The sequence below is a fragment of the Lutra lutra genome, chromosome 1, assembly GCF_902655055.1.
Source record: "Lutra lutra chromosome 1, mLutLut1.2, whole genome shotgun sequence".
Taxonomy (NCBI): Eukaryota; Metazoa; Chordata; class Mammalia; order Carnivora; family Mustelidae; genus Lutra; species Lutra lutra.
In genome coordinates, this window is record NC_062278.1 from 69,386,881 (window position 1) to 69,401,809 (window position 14,929).

The following is a 14,929-nucleotide window of genomic DNA, read 5'->3' on the forward strand; positions in this document are numbered from 1 at the left end:
TGGCTTTTTTGGATATCCTAATGCTAACCTATTAGTCTGCTTCAGAACTTACATTCGATGTACAAAGTATCTTGTTTCTGAGATCACATCATGTCAAGTTATATTATTTCATAATTCTCCATCCTCCAATACATGTGCTATTCAGCCATGCAGAAAACTGTGGATTGCAAAAGAGGGTCATGTTCTCTCTAGACACCTTGCTTCACTATTTTCCTTATCCTAGGATGTATTTTCAATGTTAAGAATCCTTAGAGAAACAAACCAAGCCTACCATATCACTAATTTAACCTAATTTTTTTATGTTCTTTGAGTTTCAAATGTCATATGACAGCAGAGCATTTTAAAATTTAAGAACATACACATCAGGGATGCCTGCATGGCTCAGATGGTTAAACATCTACCTTCAGCTCAGGTCATGATCCCCGGGTTCTGAGATGGAGCCCAGTATCGGGATCCCTGTGCTCAGTGCAGAGCCTGGTTCTCTCCTCTCCCTCTGCCATTCTGCCACTTGTGCTCTCTGGCTCTATCTCTTTGTCAAATAAATAAAGTCTTAAAAAAAAAAGAAGAAGAACATACATATCAGAAGTAATGCTTTAAACCACATGCTGCGAAACGTAATGGAAGACATGGGTAAAGAGCATTGTTTTTTCTTTATTATGACAAAATTAGTCGTAAAAGGTAGTAAAATACTTTCTTGTTTTCCCAATCATAAAAGTTGTTTGTTTTTTTTTTTCAAAATGAAATATCTCCTCTTTCTACATGACAGAGGTTACTCTCTGTTTTTATGGCACAATGTCATAAATCATTTCATTGGAATAGTTTATCGTTAGAAGTTGTGCTATCGCTTACTTAACACATTTATTCTGTCTGTCTTCCAGCTGCACCAGACTCCACAACTTCCCAAGATGACGTGAAACCCTGAGTTGGCTGCTCTACACCAGGTGAGCATTTCACACAGAAGCCCACCTTCTTCCACATTGCTTAGGTCCCTCCTACCTCCTCTCTGCATATCAGAAAAGCATAATTTTAGATTAAGTCTTGATGATAGATTTGGCATTTAATTCTCTAAAGAACCTACTTAAGAATCAACACTGATTATTTCTGTTTTCAGATAATGAGACCAAAGCTCAGAAAAGTTAAGTAACTTGCTGAAGATCACACAGCTAGGCCTCCCTAGAGCTGAGATTCAGCTCTCCCAAGGGGGGCTGGAGTTAGTGCTTGTAACCGTTGGGTCACATCTCCAATCCAGGTTTTCTTGTACTTTTCCCCATTGGCACAGGGTATCCTGAATGTGCCCAGCCCTTGACTCTGCTTCTCAAGCTAAGGATACAATGCTGTTCTTTAATTGGATCTATAGTTATTGTTTCATCAAGGTGGGAAAAGCCCTGGACTCTAATTGTTAGTAATCATACAAAGTGTTCCATTTTATTTTTAAAATTTTTTAGATTTTTAAAAAATGTATTTATTTGACAGAGAGAGAGATATCACAAGTAGGCAGAGAGAAGGGAAAGCAGGCACCCTGCTGATCAGAGAGCCCCATGCGGGCCTTGATCCTAGGACCCTGGGATCATGACCTGAGCTGAAGGCAGAGGCTTAACCCCCTGAGCCACCCAGGCGCCCAGAGTGTTCCATTTTAAACAGACCTCTTTTTTTTTTTTTCCTGCAGGTGGGTAAGACTTAAAAATAATGATACTTGTTTTAAATTGCCAGTAGGCAACATGTAGTTATTATATAATTTCTAAACTTGGTGTTCAAATATTATCTAAATTGTGTTCTCATCAGTCAGATAATTTTTAGTGAATAAGAGAGTAAAGGTTTGTTTTTTGTTTTTTGTTTTTTTTATACAGATGGTCTGTGGGATTACTGATTAGAAAACAAACAAACCTAAGAACAATTTCTCTTACTTAATGACAAAACTGAATAAGGAAGGGTTAATTTTGTGCTGTCCAATAAGGTAGCCACAGGCCACATATGTCTGCTGAGCATTTGAAATGTAGATAATTTGAATTGAGATGTATATGTAGCTAAGTGTCAAATACAAACATATTTTAAAAACTCAGGACATAAAAAAGGGATGTAAAATATCTCATTAACAACTTTTATATCAATTACATGTTGAAATGATAATATTTTGCATATACTGGGCTAAATAAGAAATGGTTTTTAAGTTAGTTTCACTCATTTTTTTCTTTACCTTTTTTATTGTGGCTACTAGAAGACCTTAAATTCCACGTGTGATTTGCATATTTCTATTGGACAGTGCTGGGTGAAGTGATGACTAGAGATAAAGTATTAGTCCAAGTGGAATCAAGCAGTTCATAGCATGCACGTTCGTCAGTAAAAAGTATTCTTTTTTTTCCCCCGGTGATAAGGTTAAATATTCATGTGATGACAGTTCTACCATTTTCTCAAAGTTCTGCCCTGTTAAATTGCTATTGTATTCATAAAAACCACAGGAAAAGGCATTTCCTCCTGAAGAGCGAAATCAGACTGATTTTTCACTACTCAGAAATGTGGCCCCAAGAACAAAAAAAAAGCACCAACATTTCTTGTATGAGATTCAAAGCCGATGGTGTAGCCTCTTCTGAGCAGTGGTACCTGGTGTGGCTGATCCATCTCTACCATAGGGGTGATGGCTTACAGCTCAGCAGTGCAAAGCCAAAGGGCACCCACGAGGTCATTACATAATTCTTGGTAGCGTGAGGCCAAGCGTGTATCTTCTCTGGGGAACGGTGGGCAGGCTCTGACAGGCAGACGGAGGCGGTCATGACGATGTTTTGACAAGAGTGTGTGCTAGAAGTTGTTTGTTTGGGAAAAGGCTTGACTGGCTTTTTTTCCCCTCCTCTTTTCTCTCTCTTTCTCTTTTTCCCTTTTAAACTCTGGCATAATACTGAATGACTTTGTTTTTAAGCTGCCTTAGCCTTGCTTTGTGAAGAAAAAGCCCGAGTACTCTTTCCCTGTAGGACACAAGTGTTATTTTTGGAGCAGAGGTTCTTAGCCTGATCTCTGTCTAAACCAATTTCTGTTCTTTGTGAGGTCGTGGTCTGGGGCGGCTCTGAGTGATCTCTGTGAAGGGAAGCTTCCTGGCTTCGTGAGGGGGTGTTGGCAAAGATGTGGAGGGGCCACGCCTGAAAGCACCCAGCCCCGGCTCTCAGCCTCTCAGTGCAAGAGGCTCCTTCACATTCAGATTCTGCTCAGTAGACTGTGCCCTCAGGACGGTTGCAACCACAGGTGGTGAAGTGGTGTTCTCTTTCTGCTTATGTCACTTCATGGGATGTTTCAGGTCAAGATGACCGCCCCCTCTTCTCTTAGCCTAGTACTTGGGTCTCAGGCTCCTGGGAACGAGGAAAGCCATAACTGGACAATAGCTGCAGGCTGTTCAGCATGCAAGTGGCTGTGGGAAAGACACCACCCACTCGAGGGCCACAACGTGAGTCCCCGAGGGCCTCTGGGAACACGTCTCAGGACTCAAAATTTCAGAGCGTCCCCCCTCTACCCCCCGGAACCTGCTCTGAGTCAGGCTGCTAGACAAGGAACAAAACCTCTTCTGCTTCTCACCGTTCCTCTTCCTGACTTGGCTTGGCGCTGCTAAGCATTTACATAGCTTGAGCCTGGCAGGAGACATGTCAAATTAGAAACAGCTTAACAAAATAATGCTGTAAGCAACAAACAGCAGACCACCTGATGGGGGCTCCTTTCCTTTGGAGAGTGGTAGCTGCCTATTCAGAGAGCAGAGGCGTCTGGAAAAGGCTCCCATTATGAACAAGTAGTCCACAGGTGTGTCAGGTTGCTTTCCTCTCGGGGACAGGAGCGTGACCTGTGGTGTGCCCTTCCCTGGCCAGCTATACATAGCCAGCAAAGCTTCTTACCAGAGAAACCTCCTTCTGTACCCGCCACCAGTCCCACCCACAGACTAGAGGGCTCTCGCTGTAAATCCTCTGGAAGCTACTGAACCTGGCAAGGAAACCAGCCAGCTGGCCCCCAGACCTGACTGGGTCCCCACCACTGCCTTCCAGCCTTCCTTTTCTTGTGCTGGGAGCGTACCCTGTGTTCAGTCATGGTCGACATGGGGGGCCTGGACAACCTGATCGCCAACACGGCCTACCTGCAAGCCCGGAAGTCCTCAGACGGAGACAGCAGGGAGCTGCAGCGGCGGCGCCGGAGTCTGGCGCTGCCCGGGCCGCAGAGCTGCACCCAGCTCCGCCAGTCCCTGCCTCAGGACTTCAACAGCCTGTGTGAGCAGCAACCCATTGGCCGTCGCCTCTTTCGGGACTTTCTAGCCACTGTGCCCCGGTACCAAGAGGCCGTGGCCTTCCTGGAGGAGGTGCAGAGCTGGGAGCTGGCTGAAGAGGGCCCTGTCAAGGGCAGCATGCTACAGGGGCTGCTGGCCACTTGTGGGGCTGCCCCTGCTCCAGGGCACCCACACCCCTTCCTCAGTCCAGCACTGGCTACCAAATGCCAAGCAGCCTCCACTGAGGAAGAACAGATAGCCCTGGTAGCACAGGCCAAGGCTGAGGTCATGGCCTTCTTGCAGGACCAGCCCTTCCAGGATTTCCTGGCCAGCCCTTTCTATGACAAGTTTCTGCAGTGGAAAGTCTTTGAGATGCAGCCGGTGTCAGAAAAGTATTTCGAGGAGTTCCGAGTCCTGGGGAAAGGTGGATTTGGGGAGGTAAGTATCTCAGAATGGCCAGACTGGAAGGTGAAGTACACAACATAAAAGGGGTTTGTTTTGCCTTTAAAAAAAAAAATCTTAAGAGAACTTACTTACAACTAATTTCAGTGCCACCTATGGAGAATTCCTAGCTTACTCTCTGGTCACTTTTTTCTGGTCACCACAGGAAATAAAATGAGAGTGGCATAGGAAAGAAACAAAATGTGGAGTTGGCCAAGAATCTTTGCCAGGGGGTCTATACTAGAAGCACACTGAAGTGCCCCGGTCACTTTGGAGAATGATAGCAACACACAGACAGCGGGACCTCTCCCTTTCCCTTTAATTGTGGTACTGGATGTAATTTGAGAAGAACTTCAGATATCTGAGAAAACACTTATCTTGAAATAAAGTCTAGAATCAGCTATATACCACTGCTGTGATCAGCCCTTTCTTTTTTTTAAGTAGAAAAACATTTTCTAGTGTATGTGCTACCAAGGTGAGTCTGAGAAAGACATGTTTTGAGGTAAAATTCACATAACAAAATTAACCACCTACCATTTTAAAATATACAATTCAATGGCATTTAGTACATTCATACTAATGCTGTGTAACCATCACCTCTACGGAGTTCCAAGACATTTTCATCACCCCTGTACCAGTTAACAGTTACTCCCCAACCCCTCCCACTGCCGCTGGCAATCCCTGGTCTGTCTTCTGTCTCCATGGTTTTGCCAACTCTGATGTTTCGTGTAAATGGAGTCACACCACACTTGACCTTCTGTGTCTGGCTTCTTTCACTAAGCATAGTGTCTAGAGGTTCATTCACGACATAGGTGTATCAGTATTTCATTTCTTTTTATAGCTGAATATTCTGTTGTGTGGATATACTATGTTTCACTTATTCATTCATCTGTTGATGGACGCTTGGGTTGTTTCCACCTTTTGGCTATTGTGAACAGTGCTGCTATGAACGTTCATGTACATGTATTTGAAGACCTGTTTTCATTGCTCTTGTAACTATGCCCAGGAATGGAATTGCTGGGTCATGTGGCAATTCCATGTTTAACTTTCAGAGGAACCACCAAAATCGTCCACATTTTAGGTTCCCACCGGCGATGCATGAGGGTTCCAATTTTTCCACACCCTTGCTGACACTTGCTGTTTCCCCTTATTTTTCATTATGACCCACCTAGTGGGAGGTATAGTGGTACCTCATGGGGGTCTCAGCTCTTTCTTGAAGAACCCCTATTACGTACAGCTTCTCTTTTCTCAGAAGCCTGCCATCTTTTTACCTCACCTAATCTCTGCTCTTCCACACCCCAAATCAACTTTGCCCTCTTTACTTCCCAGTGCTTCCTACCTCTACCTCATCTGGTCCCTTTCTTTCTCCCCTTAAGGTATGTGCTGTCCAGGTGAAAAACACTGGTAAGATGTATGCTTGCAAGAAACTGGACAAGAAGAGGCTAAAGAAGAAAAGTGGTGAGAAAATGGCTCTTTTAGAAAAGGAAATCTTGGAAAAAGTCAGCAGTCCTTTCATCGTCTCTCTAGCCTATGCCTTTGAGAGCAAGTCCCATCTCTGCCTGGTCATGAGCCTGATGAACGGGGGGGACCTCAAGTTCCACATCTACAATGTTGGCACACGGGGCCTGGCGATGAGCAGGGTGGTCTTCTACTCGGCCCAGATGACCTGTGGAATCCTGCACCTCCACTCCCTCGGCATTGTCTACAGGGACATGAAGCCAGAGAATGTGCTTCTGGACGACCTTGGCAACTGCAGGCTGTCTGACCTGGGGCTGGCTGTGCAGATCCAGGATGGCAAGCCTGTCACACAGAGGGTGAGTGGCTCTCCTCTATCCCAAGGGTGGGGCACAGAGTCTGAGAGAAGGGGAGAGGGCTGATCTGTTCCTCAGGCAAATAGAGCCTTGGGCATAATTCTTCTAATTTCCTTCTTCCTAAAGCCCTTATGTTGTCATCGTGCCTCAAGTGGAGTGATGTAAGAGGATTAGCTTAACTAGCTATTTGGGGGCTACTTTGCTCTCTTCTCCTGGCAAGCACAGGGAGCCTTCTTTGTGAGTTGGAGATGGTCTGTGCTTTCACAGTGAGATGGAAAGAGCTGAATCCATATCGGGTGTCTAGTATGTTCCACTAATAACCACCGCCCCAGTGCCATGATCCTGAGTCAACAGAACCTTGGTTTCTTCCTCGGGAAAATTTTAGGGGCTGGGTCCTAAAATTCCAGGATCCTGGCAGGTAAACTTTAATAGGAGAAGAAAAAGAAGAAGAAAGAGAAGAAACCCCTAATTTAGCACATTAAAGTAAACATCTCCTTTCCCACTGAGTGCAGAGGGATGGGATGTTTTACTTTGGATAAAGGTAAAATTTTGAATGAGAATGTATAGAAGAGGACAAAGGCAACTGATATTTATTTTGATCAAATTGGTTCAAAGGGGTATGCAGAGAATTCTTTGATTAATTAAGCAATTCTGTTAAGTGAACAATGCAAACTCTCTGGGATTCTGGCAGGTGTTTACCACCGAGTTTCTGTGCACACAGGTGGGAAAAAGCTCAGGAAGACAAGGGCCCAAGTCAGGCTCTTAAATATTCACTTGACACTGTTTTTGTACAATTTCCAAAAATTATAAGGCATAGAGGATAACCAGGCAAGGAAGTGAGAAAAATCATGGCAAATTCGGGAAAGTGCAGGTGATTTTATGTGGCTGTAATCTAAGGGGGTGCTGATAAGATATGTAGGGCTTGGATCACGAAAAGTCATTGGAGTGCTTTCGTGTGGGGGCCCAGGAGCCACTGAAGGCTTTCAAGAAGGGGAATTACATGAGTAGATTTGCATTTTTAAAAGACCAGTTTGGGTTGTAGATGGGAGGCAGAGGACCTGGTTAAGAGGCTAATGCAGTGGCCCAGGAAGAGATGGTGAGTGCCTGTAGAAAATAGTAGGATTGAAGATGTGGGAGGAGATTGGTGTCATTAGAAAGAGACCTGCTAGGACATCAAGACTAGCTGGGTATGTAGGTGAGGAACAAAGAGGGAATCTCGCTCCAGTGGAAAGAATAGCAGAACTGTGGAAAAGCTGGCAAATTCAGCAATGATTGTGTGGTATATGAGACAGGCGCATAGAGATGTTCCCTGGGCATTTAGACCTGTTGGTCTGGTGCTATGGAGGAATATCTGGGCTAGTTATTGGGATTTGGATTCACTGTGACTTAGGAAGCTTCAGGCACCACTGAGTCATGTGGGAAACAATGAGGGAGGAGGACAGGAATGGAAGCTGGGGAATATTAATGTGCAGGGCTGTGGAAGAAGAACCTTGAAGAGGTTAAAGAAATAGGATGAGTGGTAGGAATGGCATAGTCATGGGAGCTGTATCAGTTAAGGGTTGATTTCAGCAGCATATCATAGAAAACCCAAAGAGCAGTGGATTAAACCAGACAGGGGTTTATTTTCCTTATGTAACAAGTCCTCTGGAGATTAGTGATGCTGACATCAGTTCAGTAGCTGCAGGATGACAAGATCAATATCTCTGGCATTTTGGCCTTTTCCTTGTGCCGTAGCCATCTGAATTTGGAAGAGAATCCTGAGCTCTAGGTAAGAATGCAGGCCAGCGGGTATCTTGACTTGGGTCTTGTAAGATCCTAACCAAAGAACCTTGCCATGCTGTGCCCAAATTTTGACCTACTGAACTGTGAACTAATAAAGGAAGGTAGCTGGGGGAATGATTTTTATATGATAGCATCAGAATTAATCAAAAGATAGCAAGATGCTAGACATTGTGAGAGGGACAATGTTTTCCTTTCCAACAGAGCTCAGAATGAACTTGATTCTTCCAAGTGACTAATTCTTCCCTAGGTAGGAGTTCGTTGTGTTGGAGGGGCACAGACCCTTTCAGGCTTTTGGGGGACACTAGGTGAAGCACTTTGGACATCACTCTATAGCAATAGGGAGTCATTGATAGTTTTTCAACAAGAAAGTGGCATGACCAGAGTAATTGTTTTGGAAGATGATTTGGACACTGTGTAAGATAACATAAAGGAGAAAGAGGCTGGGAGTGGGGGACCCATAAGCAACTACTGGAAGGATCTACACATGAGGTGATAGGGGTTGAGGAAAGGCCTTGGGCTCTGAACAGTCCTGTGTCCACAGTTCAGGCCCCCTGGCCTATGCTCCATCAAGACCCACACCTAAAAAGAAAAGAAAAAAAAAAAAAACCCACACCTGGACTTCCTTCTCTTAAAACACATCTTCCTCAGTGGAAGGAATGAGGAAAGCACAGAACCACTCCTTGAATGTGGTGACAGAAGGAGGAGGCACCTCAGAGAAGAAAGACACAGGTGGCTCTGCTCAGGTGTGAGAAAGATGGAGGCAGACACACCAGGAGAGGCTGGGATGCTTAAGCTTGCTGGCTAGGGGGGTGGAAAACCTGGGTCCCTATGCCAGCTGTGTCACAGACTTACTGTCTGCCATCCTAGGTAGGCCTGAAGGCCTCCTTCATCTCTAAGTTTTTTTGTATCTATGAGATAGTCTTTGAATTCTTTGGAAGAAAAGACTTGTAAATTCAAAAGATTAACATATGGAATAAGTTTCTATGATTTGCTAGACTATCTGGGTTCTTATGGGACAAAATGAAGTTACTTAAGAAATGAAATTAATGATTTTCATGCCTAAGAAGCTCATGGCTTGGCTTAATCTAGGTGCCTGAGCCATGGATTCCCTGAGAATCTCTCCTCCTGTTTCCCTGCTCTGCTGTCCTCAACGTTAGCCTCACTCTCACTCAGGTGATTCCCACATAAAGGCCACCAACGTCTCCATACATATGCTACAACTGAGCAACCCCATGGAAAGAAAACACTTCCTTACAAACAGGTCTTTCACATTTCCCAGGGAAGACAGTGGACACCTCAAGTCACATGGCCAACCACAACCAGTTCCACTGGCCAGGATGAGATCACTGATGTTCCCAGGAGCCAGAGAGAAGGTCTGTCCCATCTACATCTCAGGGACTGACAGCAGAAGAATGTGTTCTCCAAAGGAAAATCAGGATGGAAAAGATGAGAAATGGATGTCAGCTAGGCAAAAAAGAGTAGATATGCCTAATAACTGCTGTTACCTCCAGTAACTTGAAAAGTTTGAAAGTTTTCTGACCCCTTACCAAGACATGATAAGATCTAGATCCTTTATAAGAGGATTCTATGAGGTAGGAATATTATTAGCTCCATTTTACAGATGGAGAAATTGAGACTCAGAGAGATTAAGTTATCCACTCAAAGTTATAGTGCTAATATGTGATACGAATGCAGGTACATCAGATTCAAGGGCACTTACAGTTTTGACTCTACCCTGTTAAATTCACACAGAAAGTAGGACATGGCCTGTGGTTTTTAATGCTATAAAAAGCCTTTCTCTCAGTAGAGCTCAGAATGAGTACATGTGATGACATTAGCATATCTTCCTCAGGCTGGGCTGATATGAAAACCAACCACAAGTCCAGTTGAAGTTCTGACAGAGTTAAGACTTCAAAAAGGAGCACCCCCACCTACACAGGGAACGATGTGACTAATGTCACAGGGCCAGTCTCCCACACATAGGCACAAGATAAATAAACATAGTCCCAGCTACTGTCTGTGTTCACTTTTAATAAACGTGATAAGCACTCCTGCCTGTTCTCAGCTGACATCTACATGCATACAATAAAACTAATTCACATCACTTTTTTAGCAACTCCAGGAAAATATAATAGGAACATTGGGTGTGGTGTTCATGCTGGGACTCATTGTAAGTGGAGAACAGTGCTCTTCAGATTTTATGGAACATGAATCCTTAAGACATATTCTTTTGTCAGGAATGGGAATGAGTTAGAACCGTGAGCCCAAAGCTCATGACACGTTTGGTTACCCTGTCCTGCTCTGAAGCTTCTAACTCCTCATATTCAGAGGGACGATGGGTGACAGAGGTTGGGCATCACATTTATTCTGAATTTTCTATTGTCCTGAACATGATGCTAGACACACACTGAAGAAGTGATTTTTTTTTTAAAGATTTTATTTATTTATTTGACAGAGATCACAAGTAGGCAGAGAAGCAGGCAGAGAAGCAGGCAGAGAGAGATAGGAGGAAGCAGGCTCTCCGCCGAGCAGAGAGCCCGATGCGGGGCTCGATCCCAGGACCCTGGGATCATGACCTGAGCCGAAGGCAGAGGCTTTAACCCACTGAGCCACCCAGGTGCCCCTGAAGAAGTGATTTTTAAAAGATCTCAGAATGTGTTTCATCAAAATTCACACCTACATATTTCATGATCATTATGACCCTATTCCAAAATTCTTTCTCTTTGAGAATTCACTTCTGAGAAACAGTGGAAAAGGCTTATAGGAGTGGAATTCTGGTTACTTCTTGGTCACACATGGTCTCCACCAAAACTATAACCATTATCATTAACTAAATTTAGTTCCTCGTAATTTTTGACCACTACCAAAACTTCAAATCCATTTTCAAAGTGTTTATTACTTATTAAGGGCATTCAAAAATATTCCTTAAATCCTTAGGATTGTTTTTAACATCTCTTCATTCAAAAGGCAGTCATTCGTTCACTCTCTCCTTCATTCACCACGTATGTAGTGAGCATTTCCCATATGCCAGGACTGTTCTAAACCTAGAGGATTGAACGATGAGCAAAAAATGGATGTGATTTTCTGCCCTCATGGAACTTAGTCTAGTGGGGAAGATAGAGTATAATAATCACTTGCAGGAATATAAAGTTTCAATTATGATAAATGCTGTAAAGATGTGGTACGGAGCTCTTCAAGGAGGAGTTAACCATAAGGGAACATTATGGTTAACCGAGAGTTAACCATAAGGGAAATACAACCTAACTTGATATCAGAGGGATATCAGCAAAGTCCTTGGAGCAGTGTCTTAGGCTGGCTTCCCTGGAAATAGACTTGAAGACACATTTCCATGTGGAAGACTTATTAGGGTACATTCTCGGGAGATCTATGCATGAGGAAGGCAGGACTGGGCAGAGGGAGAAGCTGATCCACTATGAAGTAGAACCAAGACCTCAGTCAATCCTTCAACAAGCTGTTGAGTTGGTCTGGCCCTTCAGAGTTGTCCCAAATAGGGGTCAGAGATTAGGTTTTTGTATGCCCTCATGGGCCAGTCGGTGACCTTGGCTGGCTGCTAGCAGAGGGCAGCTTAGGCTAGGCAGTTGCCTGGGACAGAAAACGGTCCCAGGGTAAGGTGCAGCTGTTTGCCATCAGTATTTAGTGGTCCCAGCCAGGGCTGGCTACATAAATTTCCAGGCACCTCCCGAATTGCAAATGGGGGACACTCATTCAAAGACCAACCAAAAGCTCTCTCATTTCTTCCATGCTTAATCTTGTTCAAGTCTGGTGGTTTTTGATATTCAATGTCACATGCCCTTAGGCTTAGAGAGATAGGAGCAGGGGAAGACCCTCATAGGCATCTAGGCCCCACCCAACAGGTGAGCCCAAGGAAGCAGGTGTTGACCCCAACCCTGAGACCAACCCTGCACCTGAGTCCAGGCACCCGGGGGTGGGGGGCAGAGGGTCATAACAGTTCTGAGCAGAGACAGTGGAGGAGAAAACCAGGAGCCCATGGCTAGGAGGTGGAAATGTGGTGGGAGATAGGACTGTGTGTAAGCCAGGCCCCACGCCCCAGGGGCATGCTCCGGGATCTCACTGGACTTAACTGACAAGATCCAAATTAAAAAATGTGTCAAGATAGCCTCCACACAGCATCGAATGCCCCATAGGGCTGCTACTGAGCACAGGACACTGTTCAGCAGCACAGAGGCTGGTCTGATAGTGATGTAGGCCACACCCACAGAGGGGATCTGGGCAGAGCACCTCAGTCTCCACTCCAGGTGGGATAGCCAGTGCAGAGTACCTGTTGCTTTTAGGGGAAATGAAGGGAAGCCAAGAAAGGAAAGCACAAAGCAAAAGGAAAAGTGGATCCAATTAAGCTGGAGAGGTGGCAGGGGCCACCCCAAACCTGGCATTACAGGCCATGTTAAGAACTTTAGTTTTTTGCTTAAGAGCATCAGAAAGTCTTTTTTTTTTTTTTTTTAAGATTTTACCTATTTATTTGACACAGAGAGAGAGAGATCACAAGTAGACAGAGAGGCAGGCAGAGAGAGAGGGAGGAAGCAGGCTCCCTGCTGAGCAGAGAGCCCGATGTGGGGCTCGATCCCAGGACCCTGGGATCTTGACCTGAGCCTAAGACAGAGGCTTTGACCCACTGAGCCACCCAGGCACCCCTTGAGCATCAGAAAGTCTTTGAAAGGATTTCGCCAAGGGGGCAAAGTGCTTAGAACTCTGTTCTGAAAAAAATGTGTCTGAAGTGAGAGATCAGAGGGGATCTCAAGTGGATTATGGTCATTTGTAATCCAGGTGAGAGAAGGCAGCAGCTGAGACCACAGAGGAGGTGGTGGAGAGAGAGCACAATGGACAAACTGGGAAAAGATCTCAGCATGGATAGGCCTCAGTGATGGGTAAGGGAGTGAGAGAGGTGCAAGGGAAAGAGGGGCATCAAGGGTAATGTATTAGGGGTCATAGGTATGGACTTGGGCCCCAAGTACAGGGAACTAGGTGCACACGTACTTGCCTTCAGAAGTGCTTGTCCCCAGGACAGGGAAGAGACTGACAAGTGAAAGGGCAGTGAAAATACATGTGACCAAAGCTGTCCACCTTGGGTGCACAGCAGGGGCACCCAGCCTGACGTAGGATCATGGGGTCAGGAAAGGCTTCCTGGAGGAAATGACAACCAAGTTGAGACGTACAAGGCGGACAGAAGCTAGGCAGGTAAGGAGGAAGTCAGGTAGGCAGAGGGGCCAGCATAGGTCGTGGTCCTCAACCGAAGGCAGTTCTGGCCCCTCGGGGACTTCTGGCAATCTCTGCAGATGTTTTGGTTGTCATGATGGGAGAAATGCTACTGGCATCTAGTGGGTAGAGGCCAGGGCTGCCGCCAACATCTTACAGCGCCCAGCACAGTTGCCACCACAAGGAACAATCCGACCCACAATGTCCATCCTGTCACAGCTGAAAAATTCAGCCCAGCTAAAAGCCTGGAACGAGAGGCCTGGGGCTCAGGCACAGAACCAAGTGACTCTGCTGCTGCTGAGAATGTGGAGTCACAGGGTGGGACGGGGGTGACAAAGGGGACAGCTGGAGAGCATAGCAGATGTCCCTAAGAGGCTAGAGAAGTCTGACAAGGGCATTCGAATTCAGCACCTGGGGTTTTGGGGAGCCACTGAAGGCTTTCGGGCAGGAAAATGACAAAACAGCCTTGGAAGGACACTCAGGAGGAGGGAGTTGGATGACAGTGAACAGTAGGCGAACTGTTGAGGGAGTGAAGCAGAGGGCCTGGGACCTGGGGGCCCTGGCGCTGCACTGTCTAGTGAATTATAGCAGCAAGGAGAGAGAGCCAGGAGGTCTCTAGGGCTGGCAGTTGGGGACTCTTCTGCAGGATGATATGATAAGGGACCCAAAAGTTGCATCATTATTGTTGACATGGACACATGATGGAAGCTCAGAGCATCCACCCAGATCAAGTGCATCTGATGAAAGATGGTCGGCAGGCCCAGCCAGAGGGAAGAAGTGAGTGTACCAGTCCTGGTTCTGCCACTTCCTGGGGCTGCTGGGCACAGATGGCACTGGCTGACCCCTCTCATGGGATGCCTGGCCATAGGGACACTGAGGACTGAGGGCCAACCCCTGCTCTACACACCAAGCCATGCAGAGTGCCTTCCTTTAATTGACACAGACAGGCCTCTTAGTCTGGCCTTAGCCCTGCACTTGACCCCAGGAAACTCACGCCTCTTCGGGTGAGCCTGGTTAATACCGCCTGCCCCTTAGGCTTGATGAGAAGATTAAGAAACAGGGCAGATCAAGGCCTCGCAGAGGGTTAAGCCCTATGATAGGCACTCAAGGAATGATTGCTCTGAATATTCCAGGAAGTCAAGGACCAGACCCCTCAGTCACAAGCCCTTTTGTTGCACTGTTTCTCCCTCACCTGTTGGCACTGTAGCTGCTCAGGTGGTGTTTGCACCTGTGCTTTGTTCGGGAGAGGCACAGGGAGCCAGCAGGTCCCAGGGCGCTTCAGGGTACAGGGGGCTGGGAGCGTGCCACTCCCCTCTAGACTGCCAAGCACACGCAGTTGCCCTGCTTCCTCACATCTTAGGGACACCATGAAAATACGCCTCCAGGGAACATGAAACCACCGAAGACCATACACTAGTGGAAGAATCACAAC

The 14,929-nt window shown here is 45.9% G+C and overlaps 1 protein-coding gene across 1 annotated transcript in view; it reads left to right on the forward strand.

Annotated features, from left to right (window-relative positions):
- The first annotated feature begins 3,507 nt into the window (after positions 1-3,507).
- Positions 3,508-14,929, forward strand: part of GRK7 (G protein-coupled receptor kinase 7) — a 32,154-nt gene continuing 20,732 nt past the window's right edge. The window contains exons 1-2 of the mRNA XM_047726626.1: positions 3,508-4,669; positions 6,049-6,486. Of these exons, the coding sequence (XP_047582582.1) occupies positions 4,058-4,669; positions 6,049-6,486 (1,050 nt within the window). The 5' untranslated portion in view covers positions 3,508-4,057. The remainder of the gene's footprint in view (positions 4,670-6,048; positions 6,487-14,929) is intronic.